This window comes from Amphiprion ocellaris, chromosome 16 (assembly GCF_022539595.1).
Source record: "Amphiprion ocellaris isolate individual 3 ecotype Okinawa chromosome 16, ASM2253959v1, whole genome shotgun sequence".
Classification (NCBI taxonomy): domain Eukaryota; kingdom Metazoa; phylum Chordata; class Actinopteri; family Pomacentridae; genus Amphiprion; species Amphiprion ocellaris.
Genome location: NC_072781.1, coordinates 15,219,910 through 15,246,523, shown reverse-complemented (window position 1 = coordinate 15,246,523; position 26,614 = coordinate 15,219,910). Strand labels below are relative to the sequence as shown.

The window sequence follows — 26,614 nt, the reverse complement described above, 5'->3', positions numbered from 1 at the left end:
TTTTCATGTTATCTTGTCAGTCAGACTGACCCCGAAAACACTTGATTTCCTGTTTGGACTGTGTGGTAGTTGAGTCAGGAGGTTAATATACCTCCCCATCAGGGCTGACAACTGACTGCCACCTACTTCCTTACTCTTGTCACTCCCTCATTTCTTCTGCATCATCTTAGCTCTCCTTCGAATTATTTACCTTGCTACACTCATGCTTGAAATATAGCTGGTTTTTTGATCCTGTTGATGTTTAGTATTAGACTGGTGCTCATGCTTAATGTGTGGAGTTTGTGTCATTAATTGTGCCTCCTGTCTGGTTGGCAGGTGATGGAGTATGAGAACAGGATAAGGGCTTACTCAACTCCAGACAAGATTTTCCGCTACTTTGCCACGCTGAAGGTCATCAGTGAGCACGGGGATGCTGAGGTTTACATGACGCCTCAGGACTTCATACGCTCTATCACACCTAATGAGAAACAGCCTGAGAGTGAGTATCTTTCTTATCTTACACCACTTTTGCCATTTTACCATCTTTTAACACTAACATATTTACATATTTACTGGCATACTCCAAATGTTTTCTGTTATTTTACTCATTCATTTATTTATGTTTGGCACTGTAAGCTCAGAATAAGTCTAATCCTTCACCTCATCCAGAATTTTAAGCCAAAATACACCCTGAAAATCTTGCATATGTGGCAGTACATGCTTAAATGTTGTTTATGGTCATCGCTGTCAAGGGTGAGATGTTTCCAGTTAAAGATCATGTCGCCCCACTGCCAGAGCATTACCCAACACCCCTTCCCTTGTATTCTATCCAGCTACAGGGACACTTCACACACGCTTGGCAATTCTGGACTTGTGACAATTCGTGGTATAACGATACCACTGACTGTGAAATATGAGGGAGGAGGGGTGACAGAGCTGTCTGATCACGCTGAGTTGAGGGAATCACGACACAGCAGTTGCTATATCAATTAACGGGTTCAAACCAGAGCAGATCTCATGCGTCACACATGGAGCCAGTAAGAGATATTTGATCTTCAGCCATGGGAGGGCTGTAAAGGCAGCGAGCTTAACTTGGATCGCGCAATTCTCGTCTTTATCTGTCATTATTATTCAACATGAAAATGCAGTTAGACTCCTGTGACATTTTATTGGATGGGAATACATTAGCCTCCATCACAGACTTGCGGTTGAAATGTTAGAGTGTGGGGATTGTTACTTCTGGAGCATTCCTTCACAGTAAAAGTGTCAAGGCAGCAGTTAGCACCTAATAAGGACTTTTCTGGGCTTGTCACGTCTATGCTACCTTTCCCGCTCACCTCAGTCCTTCCATCTGTTAATCATGTTCAAGACTTCACCTAGCTTGGCCTCCAGTGCTTACACTCGGTACTCTACCTCCCCATGTCATGATTCCCCAGCTCTACATTTCTTTATCTTGCCTTTTGCTCTCCCAAACTGGAATTAAAGTAATGAAGAACTGAGCTCTGCTGCATAAGCGAAGGTTCAGCAAACCTGATGAATAAGCCAAGAGAAACTACACTTTACAACCATTTCACTCTCTTTTAAAAGGCCTCCAACTAAGTAAGCTTAACCAATTGCAACCTATTTTAAAGTCTGAGTTGCTGATGACAAACTGATGCATTAATGTGCTTTTATTGTTTTAATGCTTAGCTAATTTCTGGGCCAGAGATGATGAATTACCTACAGACTCATTAAATTACTTAAAATATAGTTTTATCTGCCATTTTTATTTTGAATTGTCTGTTTGGATGGGGTCTGGAGATACAAAGACTGAATAGTTAGAACAACTGCATCCCAGCTGAGACACTAAATCTTAGAAGGTCATGGCATAAAGTAATCCCCAAACCGGACAGCGTAGCCTTGCAGAGGCTAATAGTGATGATTTCAGGTGTTCATAGCAAATTGTGAAATTAAATTAACCACTAAGCCTGGCGCATGACACATGAGCTAAAATGCCCTTTGATTTGACTCTTGGCCAGACAGATCTTTGCTGCATGTCATTCCCCTCCTTTCTTTCCCCACATTTCCCATCTAGCTCTACTGTACTATCTTTAGAAAGGCACAATGCAAATTAGACTCAAGTAAAAAAGTGAATCAACTGATTTTTATTCCTAGGCTGTTTCTCCTTAAAATTTCATTAGAAGAAAGCAGCTTTTTTCACTTGAAGAAGACTTTGAAATGTAACAGGCATTGTTTGGTGAAGAAATGTGGGCTTTCGTTCAGCGATCCAGCTCTGGAATCTGAATCTCTGTTGATGATGGTAATTGACCTGTAGTTAAATCAGCAGAAGAAGGCTATTTCCAGAGGTCTTGGTTGTAATTAGATTTCCTGTAATGCTGATAAAGCCAACTTCGAATGAAATTCTGATATTCACTTAATTTGTGTTCAGTTTTAGAACATTATAATCCAGGTCACACCCTTCCTTAAGTTAATCTAATTTTAGACAGATCAGTCTTTCTGTGTGACATGAAGAACCTTGTGTGACATTCACCCTGTAGAATACTGCATGCTTCATCATGTAGCAGATGAGAATTGCCGCATTACTGAGAAAATAGTCACCTCAACCAGGGTTTTTTTTAGTTTAATTATATTTGTTTGGGAGGTATGATTGTCTATTTTACACAAAACACGTAACCCATCATTACATCTTTATTTGACTGAGTTTAGTAAAATGTACTGACAGTCACATTTTATTCTTCGTGTCCTTGCAGGGAGCAGAATTGTAATAAGCAAAAAATGAATTAATGGCTTTTGCACTAAAAGGTATGACATAAATATAGTGAGATTAATAGACTAAGTGATCAGTGCTTAATGAAAGCTACTCATTTTCAATGTATCAATAACTTTGCTTCACTGAAGTGATTATTAACTGTGTTAACATGGTATAATGACAGTGATTTATAATAAACACAGACACCTTGAGATACTCATTTCAAGCTATATACGCTGTATATAAATACAGATAATAGATACTGTTGATCTTGGTTTGTGCTTCTGACCTGAATCTATAAAATATACCAGTGTTTCAGAACTGTGTGGTAACTGATGATGTGGACAGTCAAAGTTGAATGCTGATGATTATTTATTTTAAAGAACTGGCTGAATGGAAATGTGTTGCTAATGACTATTATTAATCTCTAGCATATGCCATCAATTACCAGAGGTTTGGTAATGACACCAAGTAAATATATTTGCTGTGCTTCCTGCTAGACATACATCTTGTTGCCCCTGTGTTTGTAACTAGTCTGCCTCACATCTGATTTGTTAGAATATTTCATCTTAATCTGCATGCCTCTATTTATTTCTCCCGTTCTCTTTTTCAGATCTAGGCCTGGATCAGTTCATTGTGAAACGCTATGATGGGAAGGTAAGAAATGGATGTCTTAGTGGTAAAGAAGATCTATCATGGATGTCAGAAGTATGGGGTTTATAATTATTGCTTAGTTTAATCTCTTGAAAGTAAGCATTGAGGGATTTTGTCAATATATTTTAACCCAAATGATTATTTAATTTCCCCAAAAACCTGTGGGCTAATTATGCATTATGAGCATTTCTTTCCTTTCCCACTACACAGCTTGCTAGTCTCCCAGAGGGCGTTTAATCCCCGAATGACCAAAGTGAAAAAATGGCTTAAAGACTCAGTTCATCCAAAATACAAAAACTTAATTTTCTCACTTGACCTGAATTCCTTGTGTTGTTGTCTGGCCCCTGAGACGCTGGAAAGTATTTAGAAAAACTTCACATTAACACGTTAATCTGGACAATCCACAAAACCTTCTAGCATTGTAGAAATGGATTTTATTTTTTGGAGTCCTAGGTTCCAAGTAAAGTCAGCAATCAGTAATAAAATGCTAAAAGTAACTTTTTAGTAAAATTATCTCTTCCAAGTCTCAATAGAATGTCTTAAATCCAGAATTTTGATCTTATTTTCATACAGAAAAGATAAGGCGTCTACACTTCATAATCAGACTTTATAACCCCAGAATACATTAAGTGTTTTATCTTTTCATGACTTTTAGTATTAAAATATGCCTACACAGGAAAGGAATTACAAGGGAGGTTTTGAAAAGTTATGGTCTTATCTCACTGTGGTAGTGTGAAATGACATGACAATAAAAGCCAGACATATTATCTCTTGAACAGAAATAATCGGCGTCAGCTTCAGGTTAACTTCTAAATGCCTATCGAGACACTGGCAAATTTATGTGTACACTAAAACAGTTTAACAGTTTTTTTTAGCATCTTTTTTTTAGCCAGTTTAAATATATCTTTTGCTAAATGTCAAATTTTATATGTCAATGTCAATGCCAGATTTATTTATAGAGCACTTTTAAAAGCCTATGGCCAACTAAAATGCTTTACAGTAGAATAAATCATCAACAATATAAGAACAAATATATATATATGTGTAATATTATCCAAAATCATAATGAAATTCATATAGTCCGAAAACTAGCTGCTGTTACATTCATCCATCTTTCAGACTGAAATGGTATTGAAAGAAGAGGTTTAGTACAACTACAAATATAGTATAAATACAGTAATGTGGCTGGAGATGATTAGTCGTTGCCATAGAAATAAACAAATTCTTCAGGAACAGTGAGATTACAGCACTGGAATGGATGGCCTATGGAAAGAGATAGTGGAGAAATCACTATTAAATTCAGCAAAGAATGCAGAAATGAATAGCAAATGCCCCATGCTACTGATAGAAACACAAATGTAATAAATTTAGGTAATTTTTCTGGGTTATTTAGTTGTTTGTCTATTTTATTCATTTCTGTTGATTCCTGGCAAATGTGCATAAGTTAATTTTATATTAGAATATGCAAAAGTGTAAATGATGATTTTAAAGTCGATAAATGTTTTTTTTCCCCACTGACGCTACCCTGTATACTACATTTTGCACTGTCTATGTCTTTCCTTTTGGTCCAGCTTTACTGTCCTCTTTGCTTTCTAATTCTGAACTAATAATATGAGTAATTTACTTTCCAAATGGTGTTTGAAAAAGTTTCAGAAAAAGTTTTAAAGGGCAATGAAGGGAAATTATGTCTTCAACCTGTTGAAAGATCCTTTAACCATCTGTGTTTTTATCTCAAAGCATTCAGTTAATTAGATCTAGAAAAGCATGGCTCTTTACCAGAGCACCTCCACACGTAAGAGGAACTGAAATTGGGACAAGTACAAAGTGAGGCTGCTTATAGTCTAATGACCTTTTTAAAGACAATGACAACAAGTGAACCTTAGTCCCTGCGGCCACAGATTGACTAAAAGGAACTACCCTGTGTGCTCTAAGTGATTACATTTCTCTGGTCACAGTGAGGGAAAAAAGGAGCCATGAATATAAATCACCAACATCATTATTTTCATTACTGCTTTCCCCAATATTGATTTGTGACCATTACTGCCCCCTCATAAATTTCAGGGAGTATCTTTCACACCTAGTAGCCAACCATCCTCATTCTATTATTATTAGCTAATCATCAACGTGATAATTGTAGTTTCTAACCTCATCACAAAATTCATCTGCCCCTAGGTTGGTATGAGTCTTTACCTAATTCCATAATGTAGTCAGATGAATCACAGAAAGTCAGTGAGGCTAAAGAGAGGCTGCAGTCTATTTCATTTCATTCGATTCTTCTTTTACTCCCTTGATTGCTTCTTCTGCAATTCGGTTTTGCCCAGCGTTATGTTTTGTGACTGATTCTCCAGAACGTTTACTCACCCATATTTCAAAAATCTATTAACTAAAGAGCTTGGGCTGTACATTAATTAAAAGTAAAAGTAAAAATCAGTTCCAGCCCAAAATCAGAATGAAACAGTCTTCCATTTATGGCCCTTGTCGCTTATGTAAATGCCATCCTTATCTCCAGGCCTCGTGTTTCTTTATTTGCTATGCAAATCTTCTGACACACGATCCTTTCTGGGACTGTATTTAGCTTTGGTTGTCCCCTGAGATTTTCCTGCAGTGGCCAGAGAGGTTAGAGAGCACTCATCTGTCTCCGGCTCTGCTCAGCCCTTTTTTTACCCATAGACATGTGCACCACTCTCATTGGTTTAATGGGCACATCTAGCTAGTTGGAAGATGAATAAACCACCACTGTTCCCTGCCAAAAAGCCACGAAATCTAGTTCATACGCAACTAAAAAGTGCAATGAATTAGACCTAGATGAAAGGGCCACTGCAAGTACGGTGGTGCAATATCTGTAGTGTGTAAATCATGAAGTTGGTGGAGGGTGTGGTGAAGTAAAAAGGGAACATTTCAGCTTGGGGGTTGGGTGGTAAAGTAAGATGGAAGCTAAAGTCAATGGCAGGGAGCAGTACAGTAGTATGTGAGCTTATAAGAGCTCTCTTAAAAGACCTCTGTGTCTCACTTCCCAGGATTTAGTTTAAAAATAGCCAAGCCAAACAACAGATTGTCACATACGTACTGTTTGGCCACAGTTAAGTGGAATAATATGTACAAGTGTGGGTATTGTAAACCTCTCACTCCATTCCTTTCTCCACCCTATCCTGCTGACACTAATTTGTTCCAGGTTCAGTCTATATGTAAGCCAATCATCACATGCCTAACAGGGTTGACCACATATGGCTAACAACTGTTGTTCGTATTAACCATTTTTTTTTCCATGTTTATGAACACTGTTGTCGTAGAAGTCTTTAAATAGTATTCCTTGTGTTTACTCAAATTGCTACATCACTCTTTTCTCTTCTCCTAATTCAATGCATCACTGTGATTTCTTCTCCTACCTTTATCATGTGGGCATGCTTTCAGCTGCCGTAATGTTGATGTGACTTGACATTGCCATTGTGAACTGTTGATTATTCTCTCATGCTCAACCATTCTCTCTTGCTCACATAACAAGTAATCCCTCCATTTTCTCTCTCTTCCCCTCATCGTGAATAACCATCATTCTCAACTCCCCGTCTCCCACTTTTTCTCTGCCTCCTTCCCTATTCATTCAATCTACTGATCCCCCGTTCTCCACCCCCAACCTCCCCGTCCCTCCTCCTCCTCTGTCTCCCTCCCTCCCTCCCTCCCTCCCTCCCATTCTGCCCCTCCCTCTCTGCAGGACTTCTGGCAGGTATGGGGTGTGTGCCGAGCAGCATGTGTGCACCTGAATGAAAAACTGCACTTAGTATTCACTACCTACTCCCTTCTTCTCCTTTATACTTTATTTCCTCTTCTCTCTCTGATGGCTCTTTGTGTTTTTTTCCTTCTATTTTTTGATGACTTACTCTCTCACTCCTCTGTAGTGATATGGAGGGCATAGCTATTCACTGTGTTAGTTCAGGGGAACGGCTAAGTAAATAGTTTTTCGGTATTTACCACATCTCAGCTTCAGCAAGTGTAAGACTAGAGTCATAGCATCAGTTAAGTTTATGATCGCTATGTATAGGAGAGCAGCCAAACTGTGCATTTAATACATGCATTTTCTCAAAGGAAATCTGTGAACTGCCATAAATGCAAAATTTACATCTAGCTTTACTCTCACACTGTAAATCTGCTGTAGGTGTTTTACACTGTCAGACCACTGAGAGTAGAAAAAGCAGCACCACTGTAATTATGTATAATAAGCAGATTATGTCATGGTCATCGAAAGTGTTTGTCACTAATTGGCTGGTCATCAGTTTACTCACAGTGCAACAGTGCATTAAACTGGACATCATTAATAGTAGCTGTGCTGCTAACTCCATTTCAGTGATGACCACTTTTAAACAAACTTTTAAAAACTGGTTTACAGTATCAGCGCATGCTGTAATACACTCTGAGATCTTTCTGCCTGTTAATTTTACATACCAATTCATTTAGGTAAAAGTGTTTGTTTATTATCCGCATCCTAGTTTTAAGTAACACTGCAATGGAGAAACTGAAAATTTGTAATGCACGCATTTATTTCGGTGAGTTTAGATAAATGAGTCCTGACCTATAAGCTTTGTCTACTGAATGATCTGTCCTTTAAGCAGGGTTGAATGCCTCTGTCAGTCAGGATGATATGAAGATAAGCTAAGCGTAGGAAAGAGCAGGCTGCAACCTGTTCACCATATGATGACTAGGAGGGTCATGAACCGAGGTAGACACACATCGCATTGTGTGTGTGCTTTTATCAAATAGGCAAACTCAAACTCTGTGTTGTTATTGGGCATTGTGTTGAAGACCCTCCCAGTGCCCTTTGTATAGTTTGTCAGAGACAGCTGCATGCCATGCCTTCCCTGCTGAATTATTGAAAGTAAAGACTATACTTTGCCTCGACAGGGATTATTAAACGCTGCGGCACTGCTGCATAATTTACATTATGCTAGTCAGTTCCCCAATGTAAAGTTCACACAAATTTGTACTGAAATTTTATGAATAAATTTAAGTCTTGCAAAGCTGAGATGCAAAGAGCAGCTACAATAATTAATTTATAGATTATTGGTCAGTGCCAAATCATAGAAGTGCTGTTCCCCTGCACTTCCTCTATCTTGCTTTACCAACACTTTTTCTCCTCATCTTTTCATTTCTTCTAAGAAATACCAGCTATAGCTTGTCACATGCTTTGGCGCTCTAGCCGTTTTCCCAGCATGCACTGCTCTATTGCCTGCGTCTGAGAGAGAAAGTAGCTGGTGGTGGCGCCCCCTTTCTGCGCATGGTGGCATTACAGGGTGGTTTTGAACCCAGGAAATGGCTCTGTTAGCTGATGTCAAGGCTGTGTTGATGTGCTTGATAGCCTTCACAAATCCATCCTCTGGATTTTTCAGATGTCAGTGCTGCATGATATCTCTAGAGCATGGTTTAGAATTACCGAAGGCAGGTTCTGGTCTGTACATCTAAAATGTATCCAAACTGTTTCTATGCTGTGGCGCTCTCTCTTTGAAAAGCCACACTGTCTTCAGCGTGACCTGCCATGACTGAGAGCGGACACCTGTCACAGAGGGACTGTGGATGGGGCTGCTCCTGTGGAAACAAGCCGCTTGTCACGCCAACTGTTTTCATGTTCACCCTTTCTGATTTCACAGGGAGCTCTCAGGGGCCACTGTTTGGACGGTCACGGCTCTGTTTTTTATATCCTCACATTCTCATGAGCTTTCTTTAACCTCCCTCTGTTTTGGTGTCTGGAAAACTTCACATATAAACACAGAGAAGATCTTCTCACTCTTTCTGTCTCTCTCATTTCTAGTCTATTAGAGGTTGGATTGTCTGTAAATTTGATCAGCTAATTCAGTTCGCCCTCTCGTCTTATGAGACAGCTGCCATTCCTCAGCAAAAAAAATGTGTTTATTAAGTGTTCCACATCAGGAAGCATTATTCTGAATGTGCTCCCTACGTAATTACGAGTTATTAACGGTACACCTGCTTTGTGGTTACCCCTGGGACCTAGAGGTAGAAAGCTAATTCAATAATGTTTTCTCCACCTCCATACCTGCCTACCCACCTACAAAACTGTGGTGTTTTGGTCCCAGAGAAAGTATTCTTTCATGGCCACTATGATGGTCATATATGTGTATATGTTACCTGTGGCCAAATACCTAGTATAGAATCATGTAGTGTTTGCGGGTTTCTTTGTGCTTTCATGGGGACCATGCCCTAAATATATGTTTTGCACCACAGGGCAGGTGCACTTACACACTTTCAGCCAGCATTTAGAAATTACAGGCTCAGACCTAGAATGACTTTACCCACAAGCAGGTCATTTGGAGTTCCGTTTCCTCTGAAATTCGTGATTTTTATTGTACCTGTCAAAGTGACAGTAACCCCAGAGCTGCCGCATTACACAAAGCATCCGCAATGATTTAAAAGTACTGATTAATTTTTAATGAATTTCTTCCCCACCTTCCCACTGTTTTCTCACTCAGTCTGCACTGTCTGACTGTCCCACTGTACACACATCTCAATATTTTTTATCAGTGTAACTGCACGCTAGTGAGCCAAGCTCTGTTGACATTCACCTGTGCAAAAGATGAGAGGTCACTCAAGACACGTATCACTCAAGTACACACACTCGCTATACTGCATAGACAAATGGAGTGGGAGCAAATTCCTTCTCCTTGCAGCCTCAGCTTTTCATCCTCAGAGGCGGATCACAGCCTAGACCCATAAATTCATCTTTGCTATGGTCCTTAGAGGAGACTATGCAGACAATATCTTTGAAAAGTCTTTTTATCTTTAGTGTCATAATTAATGTTTTAAAGTTAGAACACAGCCCATGCGGCTGATATTGTATTCTTTCATCATTCTCTTCCCTCTTTTCCCCTGTTGCCACGGTGTCTGCAGCTGCAGTGTTGGACAGGGTCACCGATCCTATCAATAACAAAGCACTGCAGCTGGTACAGTGTTTATAGTGAGGGCCCAGTCTAAGTGGTCTTCAGCTCCTAAGCCAGGTGCCTGGTCACACAGTGATAGCTGTGTGACTGACAACGGTGACACTAGCTGAAAATAGATGTGTGGCAAATTACATATTTTTGGCATCCAAACACCTATGCAAGTGGATTGCAAAATAGTGTGTTGAATTATGTCTCATTTCAATCACAGTTGCTTCAGCAGCTGCCAGTTTACTTTTGTTTTGACATGATGGCACAGGATGTCAGAAATGGTAGCTCTCACCAACACAGCTGTGATAGGATTGAACCCTTCAGAACAGCAGTGCCATATGGTTGATTCAATTATGTAAAATAGTTCATATTACATATATTTGGAGTTAACAGAAAGCCACCAAATGGAGATGATTTATTACAGCTTTGATCATGTGCTGAGTCAGAGACATAAAAAGGAACCAAAAATGCATTGCAAATATGAATTTAACAATGAACTATGGGAATCTAAAAACTTTGTGTGCAGTCTAAGTTTTTAACTGTGTCACTTTTAATGATGTGTTTAGAAAGTGTTTGTTAAGCACTCATGTGAAATGATTAGAAGGAGACTTAGCCCTTGCATACATGCCTCTGGCTGTGCTTCACTTGAATTGCATGGGTCTCATTTGTTGGCTTTTTAAAACTAGGCTAGTTGAAATTTAGCCAGGACAGTTATTGGGCTGCTCTTTAGCCTAGTGCACTGGAGAGTTTAGCCCTGACCAAACCTGTGACCTTGTCTGTGCGTATGTATTCTCTCGCACTGACAACATTACGCAGAATGTATAGTGTGTGTGTGTGTGTGTATGACAGCAGTGCACTTCGCTGCCCTGCTGCCAGCGTCGTTCAGCCAGCAGCTCTGTCAGCACTGTGTTTCTGCCTCAGCTCACAGGCTAGTTGAGTTGTTCAGTTCATCATCTGGACACAGCCTGTGGACTTGCCCATAACAAAGCTGGCACAGGAAAATGTGTGGACACACGACCAAGCTTAACGTGGATATTTACAAAGAAATCACACTCGTATACACAGACAACTATGAACAGATCACACACACAATTGAGGCAATTGTTAGCTGGTAATTAGCTTGAGTGCTGCAGCAATTAGTTTCGCAGTCATTTGAAGATCAGTGCATTGGTAAAAAGCTTTGATGAGTGGTAAATACTGTCTCAAATGTAGTTGGGATTTTTTGGTGATTTTAGCAGAGTGTTTTATACGCAGAATGCCCTCTCGGTTGATGAATCAGACCTGATTAAAAAAAAAGACTAAACTGATAAGATTCAAGTCTGTCTGTGAAATCAAATAATCTAATAGGGATGTCCTGTAGATAATACTTTTTTCCATTTATCTGAGTCCTATATACATTTTTGTACTGCTGAATGGCTTGTTCTTGCTGCATCTAATATTGCATATCTTGTGTCAGGAGTTGAATCTTGCACCGGTAACGGAAAGATAGAGGATGAAGAGAAAAACTGCATGAACTTACAACAGAGCCACAGGCTCCATGGAGAAAGAAAGCCAATAAGGAACACATGGCACAGCCTGATATACACACTTTCACACCTCTGTCTCTGCATTAGAGAGTGTAGTGTTACATCATTCATTTGTTAGAGATGTACGGTAAGATAGCACACATTGTATGTGAGAGAGAGGAAGATAGGTAAAGCTTTGTTGTCAGGTTATTGTCAGTAAAGAATGTGTTTGTAAAGTAGGATCCTAAAGGAGAGAATTATGTTCATTTCTGCCTGGGACACAGGCTATATCTGATTATACTCTGCATTTGTGCATATTCTCTTTTTTATCAAATGAATCCGCTTTTTGGGTCCACTCTTTGACCATTACATATGAATATGTTTTCCTTTAGCTTCATTTTGGCTATTCTTGGGGGTATTTTTGACCTTGACTCAGGACACTAAAAAATGAGCTATTATGCCTAATGTGCTCTGTGCCTTTGTTCTGATCGTTATAATGAGGCCTAGTGTGGTTATGCCTCCTGTGTGTGTAGCTGTATGTGTGGGCGTGCTGGCCCATTAAAATACACACTTGTGTGGCTGTGTGTGTCTCTTTTCCGTTTCGTGGACTGGCATTAGGACTCTGTCTCACCTCAGGGCAAGAGGGTGTTCTCAGTGTATAATTGTTGCAAACCTAGAGGCCAATACCAACCTCTTTTATTCTCACCCCTGTCACTTTTACTTTTTGCTCTTTCTTTTTATTATACGCATGTACCTGTCCCTTTATAGTACTCTCTCCCACTCTCCCACTCACACCTGAAAGCCTTTAACCCTTAAGGCACCGAGTGCAATTTCGTAATTTTGGTACCTCTTCATCTGTCACTTTATCTCCACTAGAAGCACAGTTCGAAAAATAACATTTTTCTCTTTTTGACCTCCCCCTTCTCTCTCCCACTCCCTTCTCCTCTTATACCAGTAATGTTGATACCATCATTAATGTCTGTCTTGTATAGAAACAGTTTTTTTTTCTATTTTTGCATCGCTGACTTTTATGAGTCAGGATAGACATGAATTGGTTATAGTGATACATTTTAGCGGCTCATATCAATTGTCTTTAGCAGCTATTATGCAGCCTGTTTCATATGAGGAGGGAGTCGGTTCATGGGGAAAGAATGTGAAAGAATTGCTATGCTACTCAGGGGGCTGGCACCAAATTTTTGTATTCATATGTTTTGTACTCAGCTTACAGCTCTGCAGATAATACTTAATGGAGCTGCATCAGTTCAGTTGACTTCAGTTGAAATGTATTGATACTGAAACACTAATTGTAATCGCAAACTAGAGAGACCACAAGACATAATTGAATTCTTAATTTTGAGTGGCATCCCCCCAATTATCTTGTTTTGAACAAGATGGTCTGTGTATGTGTGTGTGGGCTGTTTGCAACAATATGAATGCACATGCGTGTCTTTGTCATTCAAGGCCCTGCTAAAGACAGCAGAGGCCACGATGTTCTCTAACAGTTGTTTCTCCTCCCTCCTCCTCCTCTGAAATGGACCTCTTTACAGACGGAGGTAACTCCACGTGGGCCCAGTGTGGCCCCGGCCTCACCACCCCTCTTCCACCGCCCCTTCTCTAGGCATGCTCTGTCCATCTGTTTGGTGGAGCGTCCTACTAGTGGGACACTGTCTTTCAACTCTTTATCACTGAGCGTGTTGTGTGCATGTGATTAAGTCACACTTTCATGCAATGCTGTGAATATACACATGCTAACAGCGAAACATCAAGTTAACTGTGCGTTTGTGTGTGTGGGTGTGTGTTTGTGTGTGTGTGTGTGTGTGTGTGTGTGTGTGTGTGTGTGTGTGTGTGTGTGTGTGTGTGTGTGTGTGTGTGTGTGTGTGTGTGTGTGTGTGTGTGTGTGTGTGTGTGTGTGTGTGTGTGCGTGTGTGCGCGTGTGTGCGTGAAAGAGAGCTAAAGTCACTTTGTTTTTAATGATTAATCCAGTGGGTTGTGTTACAAATATGTTTGATCAATAGTGTGTGTTTGTGCTTCAGTCTCTCGTGATGTTTTCCCTCTCTTTATGTCAATTTCACACTGTGAGTACAGCCTCTGGTGGATAATGTGTTTTGTACTCGAACTGACCACAAACTTGTTCTTCACTGCCACCCTCACCTGCCTGTATGGCTTCATGTGTATGCAGCACTTGCATGACTGTTCCTGTGATAACCTGTATGTATATATGTATATACATAATCATCCTTATGCACTGTGACTATTTCTAGTGTGTATGTGTGTGTGTGAAAGAACAGTATGTGTGTAAATGTTTTGTGTTTGAACACAGCCAGTCTCTGATTGAGCTTTACTCACAGACACACACATACTTTCTTGCACACACACACAACGCCACAGCTGTAGAAGCTATAAGGCTTGTGCTGAATAATGTGAAATGTTTTTAATACAACATTTTCCTTTTTGTGTCCTGGCCTGGATGAGCAGAAGATTGCCCAAGAGAGGGAGAAGTTTGCAGATGAGGACAGCATATTTTACACACTGGGAGAATGTGGCCTCATCTCCTTCTCTGATTACATCTTTCTCACTACTGTGCTGTCCAGTAAGTACATTGTTGAACTGTTCAGGCTGCCTAGTAATTGAGTGGTTCATATGACTCATCTCATTCAATCCCACATCCTTTAAATCTTACGCATTGATCACAAATCAATTCCCAAGATAATCTCTTCTGTGTCTTCTCTGCTCTTTGCTTTCTTACTGTGTCAGCTAAGACAGAGTGAAAAGGAGTGATTTTTTTAATGTGATGTTATAAACTGGGTTAAAGCAGTCTGCCTGTACAGAATGATGTTGTTATGTCTAAGATAATGTGTGTCTCCCGAGTTGTCTTCTTTGGAGATGTTGTGTTTCACAGAATCAGTTTGTTTTAGCTGGTTCTAGAGAATAGACCACATTAATGCCTGTGCTCTGAATATGTCAGAGTTCTTCATAATGAAAATGAATCTTGACTCTTTCCTCTCCAGTGGCTAGTAAACTTTTATCCGCAGCTTAGCTAGAACATTTATTATAATCCATTCATATGGAGAAAGTCCCAGGGGAAGTTTTCAAGGACAAGTCATTTTTAAGCAGACAGGGCAGGATGCCTTATGGTTGGTTTCAATCCATTTAACACGGCCACAAAAAGAGCAGAATGGAGGACACATTTTGTGCACCAGATGCACACATTGGGTCAAGCCTCATAAGGGTACATATGTATTTACTGTTTTTGTATAATCTGAATCTTTTGTCAGATAACAAAAGGTTAATCTTTAGTATTTCCATAAAAGGTGTTGCGTGTTTATCGCATTAAAATCATTGTAGTAAAAATTACTGTAAAAAGTGTGAACCACTCAAAATAATGCAATATCATGAAAGAGTTTGATGTTTTGTCAGTTATTCTGGTATAGGAATGACACAGATAAGTCAAAACATTGTGGCCACTCTTGGACGATCAAAATAGTTTATTATCCCACAACTTTGACAAAAATGAAATCATTAGAATCAAATAACTGAGTTGGACCGTCAGAAAAGCATGTCGGATGCTCTTGGGCAACAGTAACAAGTGGCTACCTACTCTGGTTTGTGACAGGTTAAACCATGAAGTAGTGGCTGGATGTAAGGGAATTGCTGGAAAAAATAGTGTTTAATTGCTGCATGTGGGCACTAAATACAACAGGACACCTCTAGCGGTGTTACAGAATGAACATCTCAGCAGATCAGAGCTGTTTTGTAGGCATTTAAATAACCAGCAGCATATTAGGCAGAGTTGATCATAGTGTGTTGGCCCTCTGGTGTATGTAGCCCTTATATACATAGTCCCACAACATAATACAGTCCAGATCACTTTCTAAAAGAGGCAGCTCTGTTGAGAGATAATTGATTTGATTAGTTTTGGTCTGTAAATTTTAATAAAGCAAAACAAGAGTGGATGTAGTGTATATATAAACTTTAATTCTAATTCTGTTGTATTTGAGATAAAAATATGGGTGTGAAGTAGTTGCAAATGTTAAAATGGTACTGACTCTGGTCGTGTTGTTATTAGCTGTATCTGTAGGCAAAATGCAGAAAGTGTGCAGATTGGAGACAATGAAGCAAATGAATACATTACTTATGCAAATTTTGTATTCAAGCTTATACAGAGTGCGAAGTCCGTTCTAGTGGCTTCACTGTTTGCAGAAAGCGGGGCTGATATTGTGGTAATCGTTGTGTGGTCTGATGGCTATTATCCCTGTGTGAGGCCTTTATCTTTCCCCCTGTGAGGTAAAGGCTGAAGATGATGCACAACTGATGTGTAATGATGAGTCAGTAATGAACTCTTGAGCTTTTGTCTGGGTCGATCCAGTGTGACTGTTGTTTTCATATTGTGATGGATTGATTTGAGAATGTGCCTCTTTGTGTGGGTTTGCCTGCTGTGGTGTCCAGCTCCCCAGAGGAACTTTGAGATTGCTTTCAAGATGTTTGATCTGAACGGCGACGGTGAGGTGGACCTGGAAGAGTTTGAACAGGTTAGACTGTTACCAGCAATGCATTGTACATGCAGGAGACACACACACACAAACCTGCACAAAATCAACATATTAAAAGAGACAGAAGCTCAAAAGAGCTAACCCTCATGTTTGGACTGTGCTTTAATAGCCTGAGTAGCATCTGATTGCATTACAGTAACACACACTGACAGGCAATAAAGGTAGGTTCCCACACTGATGTCCATAAATGTGACATTTTCTCAAAGAGAAGAGATAAGTGCTGTGCTCTGCAGTCTGAGTTAATGGATCGGGCTTTATCATATACAGTCGTACGTGAACTGTATTATTCAGGTAGAGTTTTATTCTTATTCCTCATTATCTACAATAATTAATTGACTTTTTTATGATTATTTTAACAGCTTTGAAATGTGGCTTAGCATATTGCTCTGTATACATCAAGCCAATTTTAACCAAATCAGTCAGGCTTTTATTGTGGGCCATTGTCTGATTAAATTGTTTTTAAAACAGTATCTGTGCACCTTTAAAACTAGAAAATAAATGACTACTTGTAACACCTATTTGGCCGCTCATCCTGATTGACACGTGAACCCCAACATTTGCAGGTCCAGAGCATCATTCGTTCTCAGACCAGTATGGGCATGCGACATCGTGACCGCTCCACCACAGGAAACACCCTGAAGACAGCCGGCTGCAGCTCTGCTCTCACCACCTACTTCTTTGGAGAAGACCTGAAGGGAAAACTCACCATTGGCAGCTTCCTGGAGTTTCAGAGGAAACTGCAGCACGATGTGCTCAAACTAGAGGTAATGAAAGAGAAAAGTCAATGAGTGAAGGTGGAGAGGAAGATTCTATGGAGAGTTTTTCATCTACTGATTTACTTAAACATGCGTACAATTATAATTACTTACTTTGAATGTCACAGCTCTTTGGCAATCTTAAATCTTTCTCTTAAGTCTGTACCCATTAGGGACTACAGAGGCAAATAAACAGCTTTCTAACACAGTGCAAGTAAATCTTACTGCTCTTGTTACATTTACTCCCAGGAACCAACCAGTAAACTAAAAATTGTTTGAGTCAGGAGAGAATCAAGGAGTCAGTGACAGGTTAGTGTTATAAACAGAGGAAAACAACACTGAGGATGACAAATTCCCTTGGTGTCACAATCTGAAACCTTTGACAGTTGAATATTAAAGCCATCTTCTGTCTCCTTAGAGTGACACCATGCCTCTACAGTACCAACAACTGATCAGCTTTGTTGAGCATATGGTAATGCTGTTAATTTGCGTGGGAAGTGCCTGATACACTGAAGCATAATGGTCATCTGAAGCTCCAAGAGTAGGACTCCAATCTGAGCATCTGCCAGCACTATCTGTCAGGCCTTAATGATAGCACTTAGCTCAGAGAGGGAAATCATATCACCACAGAGAAGGCTGACATCATATTAACATGGATAATCTTATTCCTGACTTTTATTTTTCTTCTCATGTGTTGGACCTTTTCTCTAATGTCTGAAGCTACAGCTTACCCCAGGTGATATATCACCATCTGTAGCCACTGTTTTTGCTAAATGTTTAACTCATTCCCTCTATTATTTTTGTAGCTCTTCTAATACCCCTAGTTAATGAATTTGCAATCTGATTTCAGGGCATTATATTTAGATTTTCTAAAGGCTAGGGAACACAAAGAGGGAGAAAACCTATGGTCTGTTCGATCTGTATCTCCACACATCATAAGACAAAGATCCAGATCTGCTATCTGGGATTGGAATAGAACTTAAACATCATAAAATTTAGATACTTGTTGGCTGCATGAAAGGTGTCATCACGTTTGAAATTTCTTCTTTTGACTTAATTGCGTGCTGCCTGCTATCAACAAATTAACATTTTGGGAGGAACGTTAAGAGAGAAAGAGGGGAGGAAGCCGTGTGACTGTCAAACACCCTCAGACATAAATTGACTATATTGACCTGACACAGCCAAAGCCCACTGTTGTTAAGCCATCCTCCAATGGAACGTTGTAAAAAATGCACATGCAGATTTAATGTCACCAATGCCGGCTCCAAGCATGATTCAACGTGAAGCCTGACACCAGTATTTACTGTTTACTATCTCCCCATGTCCTCCCTCTGCCATTAATTTTTTTGTCCCACTACATAGCACTCAATCTCTCTCTGTCTCACTCTTCCCCCTTCCAGTTTGAAAGGAATGATCCTGTGGATGGCAGAATCTCTGAGAGACAGTTTGGGGGTATGCTGCTGGCCTACAGTGGCGTCCAGTCCCGTAAACTCAAGCAGATGCAGAAAGGCTTGAAGAAAATGTTCAAGGACGCACAGGTAGATAAATCTGAGCGGTTTTACTCATGCTTGAATGGAAATTTGAGATATGTGATGGGTACTCTGTGGTTTTAGACGGTGTGTGATGTGGTGGTGTGAATGTTTTAACTAACTGGCCTACATGGGAGGATGTGTGACAGACCGTGTGTGCCTGAGGGAGAAAGAGATGGTGCTGGGACATTGTGAGTGTTTGTGAGAGGCGGACTGGAAGGTAATACATCACTGGGAGAAGACAGCACATTCGGTGCCTGATGGTATCCACCTGACCAACACTCACTCTCTCCAGCCACCACTATCACTATTTTGTGATGACCAATGACAGAGCAGCCACTGCTCTGCAGAAGAGCACAAATTAATCCCTCTTCCCACTCTGAGCTTCTCTGTAAGCTCTTTCTCTGTCAGTGTCTTTAGAGCATTCCTTCCTTCTCATTTACTCTTCAGATTATTTTACTTCCGAATGTGCAGCCTATTAAAAACAGAGTTTTACTTATTCTTCACCTTTACCGAACACAGCTACATTGCTTTAAGCATTAAGGCCGGGCTCATGCTACAGGAGTTTAAAAATCCTAACAGATTTTGAAATCGAGTTATATCACATGTAAGGAGATGCTTGACAGAAATTGTCCCAAAACTCCTGTAGTGTGAGACCTGCCTCCACGGTCTCCACTGGAACACACCAAATGGGTGGAAAAATCTACAACTACTCAAGCTGAAAAATGTTATAAAGCGAACTTCAGCGTATGCATAGCTGTCTCATTTTTTGCAGATTTTTACATGAACTCTGGCTTCATGCTGGTTCTACTTCACTATAACGAGCCCCATTAGTCAAGGGACTGAAGTTACGCCCATACACATCACATCCAGAGTGGTGTTGCAGCAGAAACATGTCCCATTTCAGTTATTCACATTCCAAGGTTTTATTGATCACAGAGTAGTTTTTTATTACACGTTAAAGCACCACAGATGTCAGACTGGGCTGTGACAAGAGATGCTTAAATACAGTGATTAGAAAAATGAAACAGAAAGCAGGGCTGAGGCTGTTCCTCCCAGTCATGATAAAAAGATGAGGCTGGTGCTGCCAGAGTTGTGTCTCTAAGGAATTAAACTGCAGTAAGCATCTCTCACTGTCTTTCGTTCTTTCACCGTTTACCCTCTGTTATTCCATCCTGCTGTCTGTTTCTCAGCGTTGGCATTACCTGCAATGTAAATGAGAGACATATTATTTACTGCCCAGCACCAGCTGCTCGCTTTTCTTTGCAAATGAGCTCATCAGCAGTGCAGCAGCTGTGTGACTGTGTGTCTGTTTGTACGTATATACTGTATGTGCATGTGTGTTTTAGACGGTCTGTTCCCCTGTCCATCTATGGCGCACTGTTCATCCATGTGTGTCGAAAGCTTCTGCCCACTTCCTCTTTTCATTTGTGTCACACTACTGAGCTGCTCCTCGAAAGGGCATTGCGCAGTCGCAGCTCTTGTCATGACAATATTTGGCTCATTTATCACAGGATTGCAATACTCTAATGGCCTAGATAAAACTGAAGGAATGATTTGTTCCTGGTTTGTCAGAGTTTTTTACCTTTCACATGTTTTTTAATGATTTCCCATCTTGTGCAGGGCATCACGTTTCAGGAGGTGGAGAACTTCTTTACTTTCCTAAAGAACGTGAATGACGTGGACACAGCCCTGAGTTTCTACCACATGGCTGGAGCCTCTATAGATAAAGGTACACCCACATTTGCCCTTTTCCTTTGACATTCTCTCAATCCTCCTAATTACTCCCCTTTAGACTTAACTGTTGTCACTTTCATCCTCTGCCTTTCAGAGCTGTTAACACTCAGTCAGCCTGATCTGCTTCCCACATCTTTTTTTTTTTGTTGCCTGGCTTTGCTCCCAATCTTTGCTCAGCCATTTGTCATCTGTTTGTCCATCCGTCTATTTATCTACCTCCTTTTCCCTTAGGCCTGCAGAAGTGTGCATATTTAAATTTAAGAACTACTCATGCACAAACACAACAGATCACTTCCTACTTACATTGCAGGATACTGATGCCCCCTGACACATGCCAACATCATCACTGGGCCATTGACTTGGCTGATCCATTGTTGAAGGGAAGAGCTTTGTTTCTTATGCTCTAGGATGGTGTATTTCATCCATAGGCTGGAGACTGGTGGGGGAAAGGAGCAACAGTACAATAATTTAAGTTTTAGTTCCAAATCAACCAGGATTACAGTCCTGGTTGATTTGGTGACATCTATAGTTTCAATTTTAATGGCAGGTATGGCATAATACAACAAGAAACACTAAGTGTAACTACTTTGTAAGGAATGCAGCAGAAGAGCAACTGGTAAATCTGATTACAGTGCAGTCATAGTCTGTTAGATATTGGCATTTTCACAATTATACCATGGAGCAACTGCTGTCAGATTGCATGCTTTACACAATCCAGTAGTAGTTATTCACACAATACCAAGATACTTTACCATGCTGGTTACCTAACTGAGGAGTTGGAGGTGTCGGCCTGTGATTCTGTCATTTCAACGTGCAAAGCTTCATCTTCACACCAAGATTTTCATCATAAATGGAGTTTAATTTTCAACCTTCATGTATTAAAGTCCCTTTCTGGTCATTGATTTAACCCCTAAAGCTCAACTCTTTGCTTCAGAGTTACATATTTAGAGATATTCTCCATGAAAATGATTGATTCTTGCCCTAAAATGGCTTAAATGTAAATCCACACCAGTGCTTCACAGAGAATGTGCAGATGTATGAAGTCACCATCTCTCTCTCCTCTCACATCTCTTTACTAAATCATACCAGCTCACCAGTTACTACTTTGGCCAAATCCTGTGAATCTACTCTGTGCTACACAATGCTAAGCTGAATAATAATGTAAAATAATGATATGCAAAACCCAACCCTGCAAAGTTGACAGTATCAGTTCCTTATATTTGTTACATATGAAACCCTTAATTTTCACCATAGTGGGTCCTAAAGACTTTAAATCACACAGACTTGGCTGTGGTTGAGCCATTCTTGCTGTTAAAGATTATATTTACAGTAATTACTCAAGAAGACTAATAACTAAGTGTGGAATCTGTCATTAAATTACTCATACTTCCTTTATCTACCTCAGCAGTTTCATTATTACTAAATTAATTTGTCAGAACTTAGTAATGAATTTCAATTTAACGTGAGAACAGCACAGGCAGATGAGACCTGTAGCTTTTTTAATATGGTAATGGTTTAATGACTCAATATTTCCTTCATTTAATGCAATGATTTAGCCCTATAATAGGCCTCCATATGATCTCTTACTGCTCATCTATTAGTTGTGATTCACTGATGAAACAGATGCTACATTAAGGGAGTGCAGGATCTGCCCCGGGGTGCTTGTTTGGTTTCATTTGCATGTCTACACAGTAACAAGCACATGTATGTGTATCAGTATGTTGCAGTATTTGAAACATCAGACTGCTACGGTTTCATGGAGAGTTGCCAGGCATGCGTCTGCAAATTATCTGCATCATAGCACTGTCTGCGAACTGAAACCGTCTCTCGACATTTCAAACCTGAAGGAGCTCTTACATTTTTTTCTTTGCTCTTTTATTTATTTTTTTGTTTCTCTTTTACAATTTCTTTCATCTCACTCTCAAATCCAACAGTTTCACACCCTTTCAGCACACTTTCTCATATGTGGGTGTGTAAAATCTGGATGTGCACATTGTCTCTCTTAAAGGTAGAATGAAAGGCCACTCGTGATGCTCATGGTGGTGTGATTGGGCTCATTTTCCATTTGCAGGGAGATTTTGCCACTCATTATTTTGCTCATCTTGGCTCTCATCAGTTTTATTCCTTCCTCCTCCACTTGTTCCTTTAGAAGTCTGATAATCAATAATTATTGTTGAATCTAACAAAATTGTATTGTTCTTCTGAAATGATTCTGAAGCTTCTTTCTCCCGATTCTGTGCCTCCATTTCCAGTCTTCCTCTGTGCAAGGGCTGCACAACAATTAATCAAATATTAGTTAAGATTTTGGCTCCCTGCAATTAAATGAACATGATCCACTGCGATATTGATGTTTAAAATGTGTGCTCTGCTCAGAGAAAACTCCGCTGCATATAAAATCACATGCTTTCTGAACTAACAGCCAGCCACTAGGGAGCAATCGGGATGTTTTGTCTTAACTTTTAGGGAGTTGCATGCACCCCTGCCAGTGGCATCCTGGGCAAACATTTCCTTGATGTTCAGACTGCAGTCCACAGTAGAAGAGTGACAGACAACAGAGCAGATGGGCAAAACGAAAATCAAATGTCTGGAGTGGAAGGTGTCTGTGCCCTCGAAACAGACCATCATCTGTTGTTAGCAAGTATCTTGAATTTAGGGCAACTGATGCTACAAAAGAACAGATCATACACAGAGTCCACGTGACTTGTCTGTGCACATCTGCATCCCCTCATCTTTTTCTCTCCAGTATCATTCTCAGCTAGATGTCCTGATACTCCTTTTAGCCCTGTCTTGCTTCTCCCTTGTGCCTGTCTGTCTCCTGTTTTATGCTGTTGACTCACACAGTGTTCTTGACTTGGGCCATTGATGAGCTGATGTGTGAATCTGTGTCCACTTGCACTCTTGTTCCACTCAAACTGTGAATCTCTCTATCTGTGATTGCCTCCCTATGTCTCTCAGTTACCATGAAGCAGGTGGCTCGTACTGTAGCCAAGGTGGAGTTGTCAGATCACGTGTGTGATGTGGTGTTCGCTCTGTTCGACTGTGATGGTAAGTAGCTGACAGGCTCATCATATCTCTCCCCCATAAATATTTATGAAAAGAAAATGATGCCACTGGAGGTGGAAATCATCAATAAATGGAAGTCATATCCTCGTCTTTCCTGCTCTTCCCCTATTATTTCATCATTCCCCTCCTCTGTCCATCACCCCTCCTCTTCTCCTCTTCTCTGTCTCCTTAGGGAATGGAGAGCTTAGTAATAAAGAGTTCATAGCGATCATGAAGCAGCGGCTGATGCGTGGGCTGGAGAAACCCAAGGACATGGGCTTCACTCGGCTGGTGCGAGCCATGTGGAAGTGTGCCCAGGATACTGCCTGGGACTTTGCCACACCAAAGACACAATAGAGACAGGTGACAACGTGTGAGCGAGAGAGAAAGACAGCATGTGAATAAGGCAACATCACCCAGCAAAGGTATTCTCCTTCAACAGGTTTCACAAATTTAAATAGGCAGTTAATGCATTGAACTCATTAAGGCTGCAGCTCTGAGAGGCATTATCAATCATTACCGCATGTTACTGTAGTTCATGCTATCGATATAGTGACTGAAACATCCTGATGCAGTGCAGTGTGTTCTGAAATGCTTCTCTAGTGTGCCTGTTGAAGGGAACATGGGTATCTGTATATTTTACAACATACAAAATTTGTAGGTTTTTCTTTAAAAAAAATAGCAGCATCAACCCATGACTGTGTAACAGTTTGGCAAACACTAAAAAAACAATACTTTCCTACTCTATTTAACACGTTTTAAAGGAAATACAAGAAGAACTATCAATTATATTTGACCTCTAGCTGTATAAAAGCTCCAGTATGTCTGTTCTATACTGACAACAGACCCTTAGATATTTTCTTTGGAGGGACATAGCAGAAGTCTGTAATGTTATTAGAATCTCTTCATTCGCTCTGCTTGTTCCAGATCCTTATTCCTTGCATTCTGTCCCATTAAAGATCAGTGATGCTTGTCTTGCTCAGCAATGTACTGTTCAAAGTATGTATTCTTCTAATTACTATTGCTCACTGAAACACTTTATATAAGATGGATGTTAAAGAAATACTCTATTAAAAGATGTTTTAATAAATAAAACTGATTAAGCTGTATCTCTAAATGCTTGACTTGTAAGTTCGATTGTTGTCCTGCCATGTTCTCATTTTCACTCTTTGACATGGACAAAGCACAGTGAGGGATTAGCAAGACTAATCTGTGGGGCACCAAGGAAGTCATTTGTTGTGTGTAATGAAGTGGTGTGTAATATTTTTCAGAAAGAAATGCACTGCTGATTGTATCCGTTGGCTTGGAGTGTGCGCCAGAGGAAGAAAATGATGGTAATGTATGTGTGCACGAGCAGTCAGCAGTTTTGTCTAATTGAAATGGACGGCATGGGCAGTCCTCTGCCTCCGCTGCCCATTAAAAGATTGTCCTGCAGCCCCTTTATGCACACACACTGTGCTGCATTGGCCCGAAACAAGCTGGCTTGCTTTCTTGCACATATTCCGACTGACAGACGGAAGTGGTGCTCAGGAGTGATTGCTAGGCAGGAGATTAGGTTGAAGAGCCTCTCATCAGTATTCGTTACCCATGTTCTTTGCAAGCCAGCCTTAAGGTCTGCAATCACATAGAAGATGCCGTGATTTTTAGCATTGCATCGCTGTAGTATCAACAGTGTTACTACACTTTCCTTTAATCATAAAGTTGCTGTCATAAAGTAAAAACCATGTTTCCAAAAAGTCAGCTTTCATTTACTAAGAAGAGCATCCTTGTATCCAACCTTCTGAAGAATCTTTCTTTTCAGCTATGTAATAATTTAGGTTTTTATTGATTTGCTTACAAAATCTGAGAATTTTGCCAGACCTTAAAAGATCACCTAATACTAACATGTACTAACAAATGCACATTATATACCAATAAGCCACAACATTAAAACCACCTGCTCAATATTGTATAGGTCTCTCTCATGTCACCACACCAGTTTTGACACCATCGGGACATGGACATGGAACCTGTGGATCCTCATGTGTGCTGTGGGTTGCAGGATGAGGCCTCTATGGATTGAGATTTTTCTGGCACATTTTCCAGATGCTCAGTCTGGGAAGTTTGACATCTTGGGCTCTTACTTGTGTTCCTCAAGTTGTTCCTGAACAATTTTAAAGGTGTGGTGGGATGATTTGTCCTGCTGGGGGAGGCCCCTGCTGTCAGAGAATGCTGTCACTGTGGGGGCAGGTCTGTGGTCCTCGGCAATGTTTGGGTAGCCGTAGTGTGTCAAAGTAACATACTAAAAGTGAGGTAAGGCCAATATTCTGCATTCTTTCCCAGCAGAATATTGCATTGGAACGGTATGATCAATGTGATACACTTTACCTGTGAGTGGTTTTAATGTTCAGTTCAATTCAATTTTATTTATATAGCACCAATTACAATTCAAATTGTCTCAAGACATTTTACAGAACCCAAATGCCTGAACCCCCAGAGCAAGCCTTAAAGGCAACAATGGCAAGAAAAAACTCCCTTTTAACGAGAAGAAACCGAACCCGAGCAGAACCCGGGGCTTTATATGAAAGACCAGTGGGTTGAGAGGGACAGAAGAGGTAGAAGGGGTGGGAGGGGGAGGGATGGGAGAAAAGGGGGGAGGGGAACAAGGAACATATAACACAATTGGATACATGCATGATAAGCTAGATGATACATACAAAGTACAAGCTAACACTGAAACTGATCAGTTTATGGTTACGGTGTAAGGCTCTGGCATTAAATATACTACATGCATAGCTGGTAGAAAAATTCAAAGTGTGTAGATGAGCATATCAAGTATAGCAATGTTGTGGCTCATTGGTGTAATTTGTGTTTGTCTAACAGTCCGAACACAGAAAAAACACATCACGGATGTCATAAAACACAGAAAAATGGCAAAGGTGCCCATTTAAAAGCTGGAACCAGTTTGATTTTGACATATAATTTGAAAATTCCTTCACTTCCAGTCATTGATTACAAAACAGTTTTTTTTTTTCTGTAAATCAACAAAACAATTAGTTAACTGTCTTCAGTGTTAATACCGATAAAGAAAAACACTTTAGTCCTCTATTCTCAAAAAGTCAGTGAAAGCCCCGGTGGCCCACAGTGCCTTCGCAGGCTACAGGAGGCATGGAATCTCTCAACCACAGTTGAATCTGCACTGAAAA

The 26,614-nt window shown here is 40.3% G+C and overlaps 1 protein-coding gene across 1 annotated transcript in view; it reads left to right on the top strand.

Moving 5' to 3' along the window:
- Positions 1-24,538, top strand: part of micu1 (mitochondrial calcium uptake 1) — a 33,652-nt gene extending 9,114 nt beyond the window's left edge. The window contains exons 4-12 of the mRNA XM_023281596.3: positions 316-478; positions 3,342-3,385; positions 14,292-14,406; positions 16,263-16,345; positions 16,930-17,130; positions 18,522-18,659; positions 20,274-20,382; positions 23,343-23,432; positions 23,623-24,538. Coding sequence (XP_023137364.1) covers positions 316-478; positions 3,342-3,385; positions 14,292-14,406; positions 16,263-16,345; positions 16,930-17,130; positions 18,522-18,659; positions 20,274-20,382; positions 23,343-23,432; positions 23,623-23,786 — 1,107 coding nt within the window. The 3' untranslated portion in view covers positions 23,787-24,538. The remainder of the gene's footprint in view (positions 1-315; positions 479-3,341; positions 3,386-14,291; positions 14,407-16,262; positions 16,346-16,929; positions 17,131-18,521; positions 18,660-20,273; positions 20,383-23,342; positions 23,433-23,622) is intronic.
- The last annotated feature ends 2,076 nt before the right edge of the window (positions 24,539-26,614 follow it).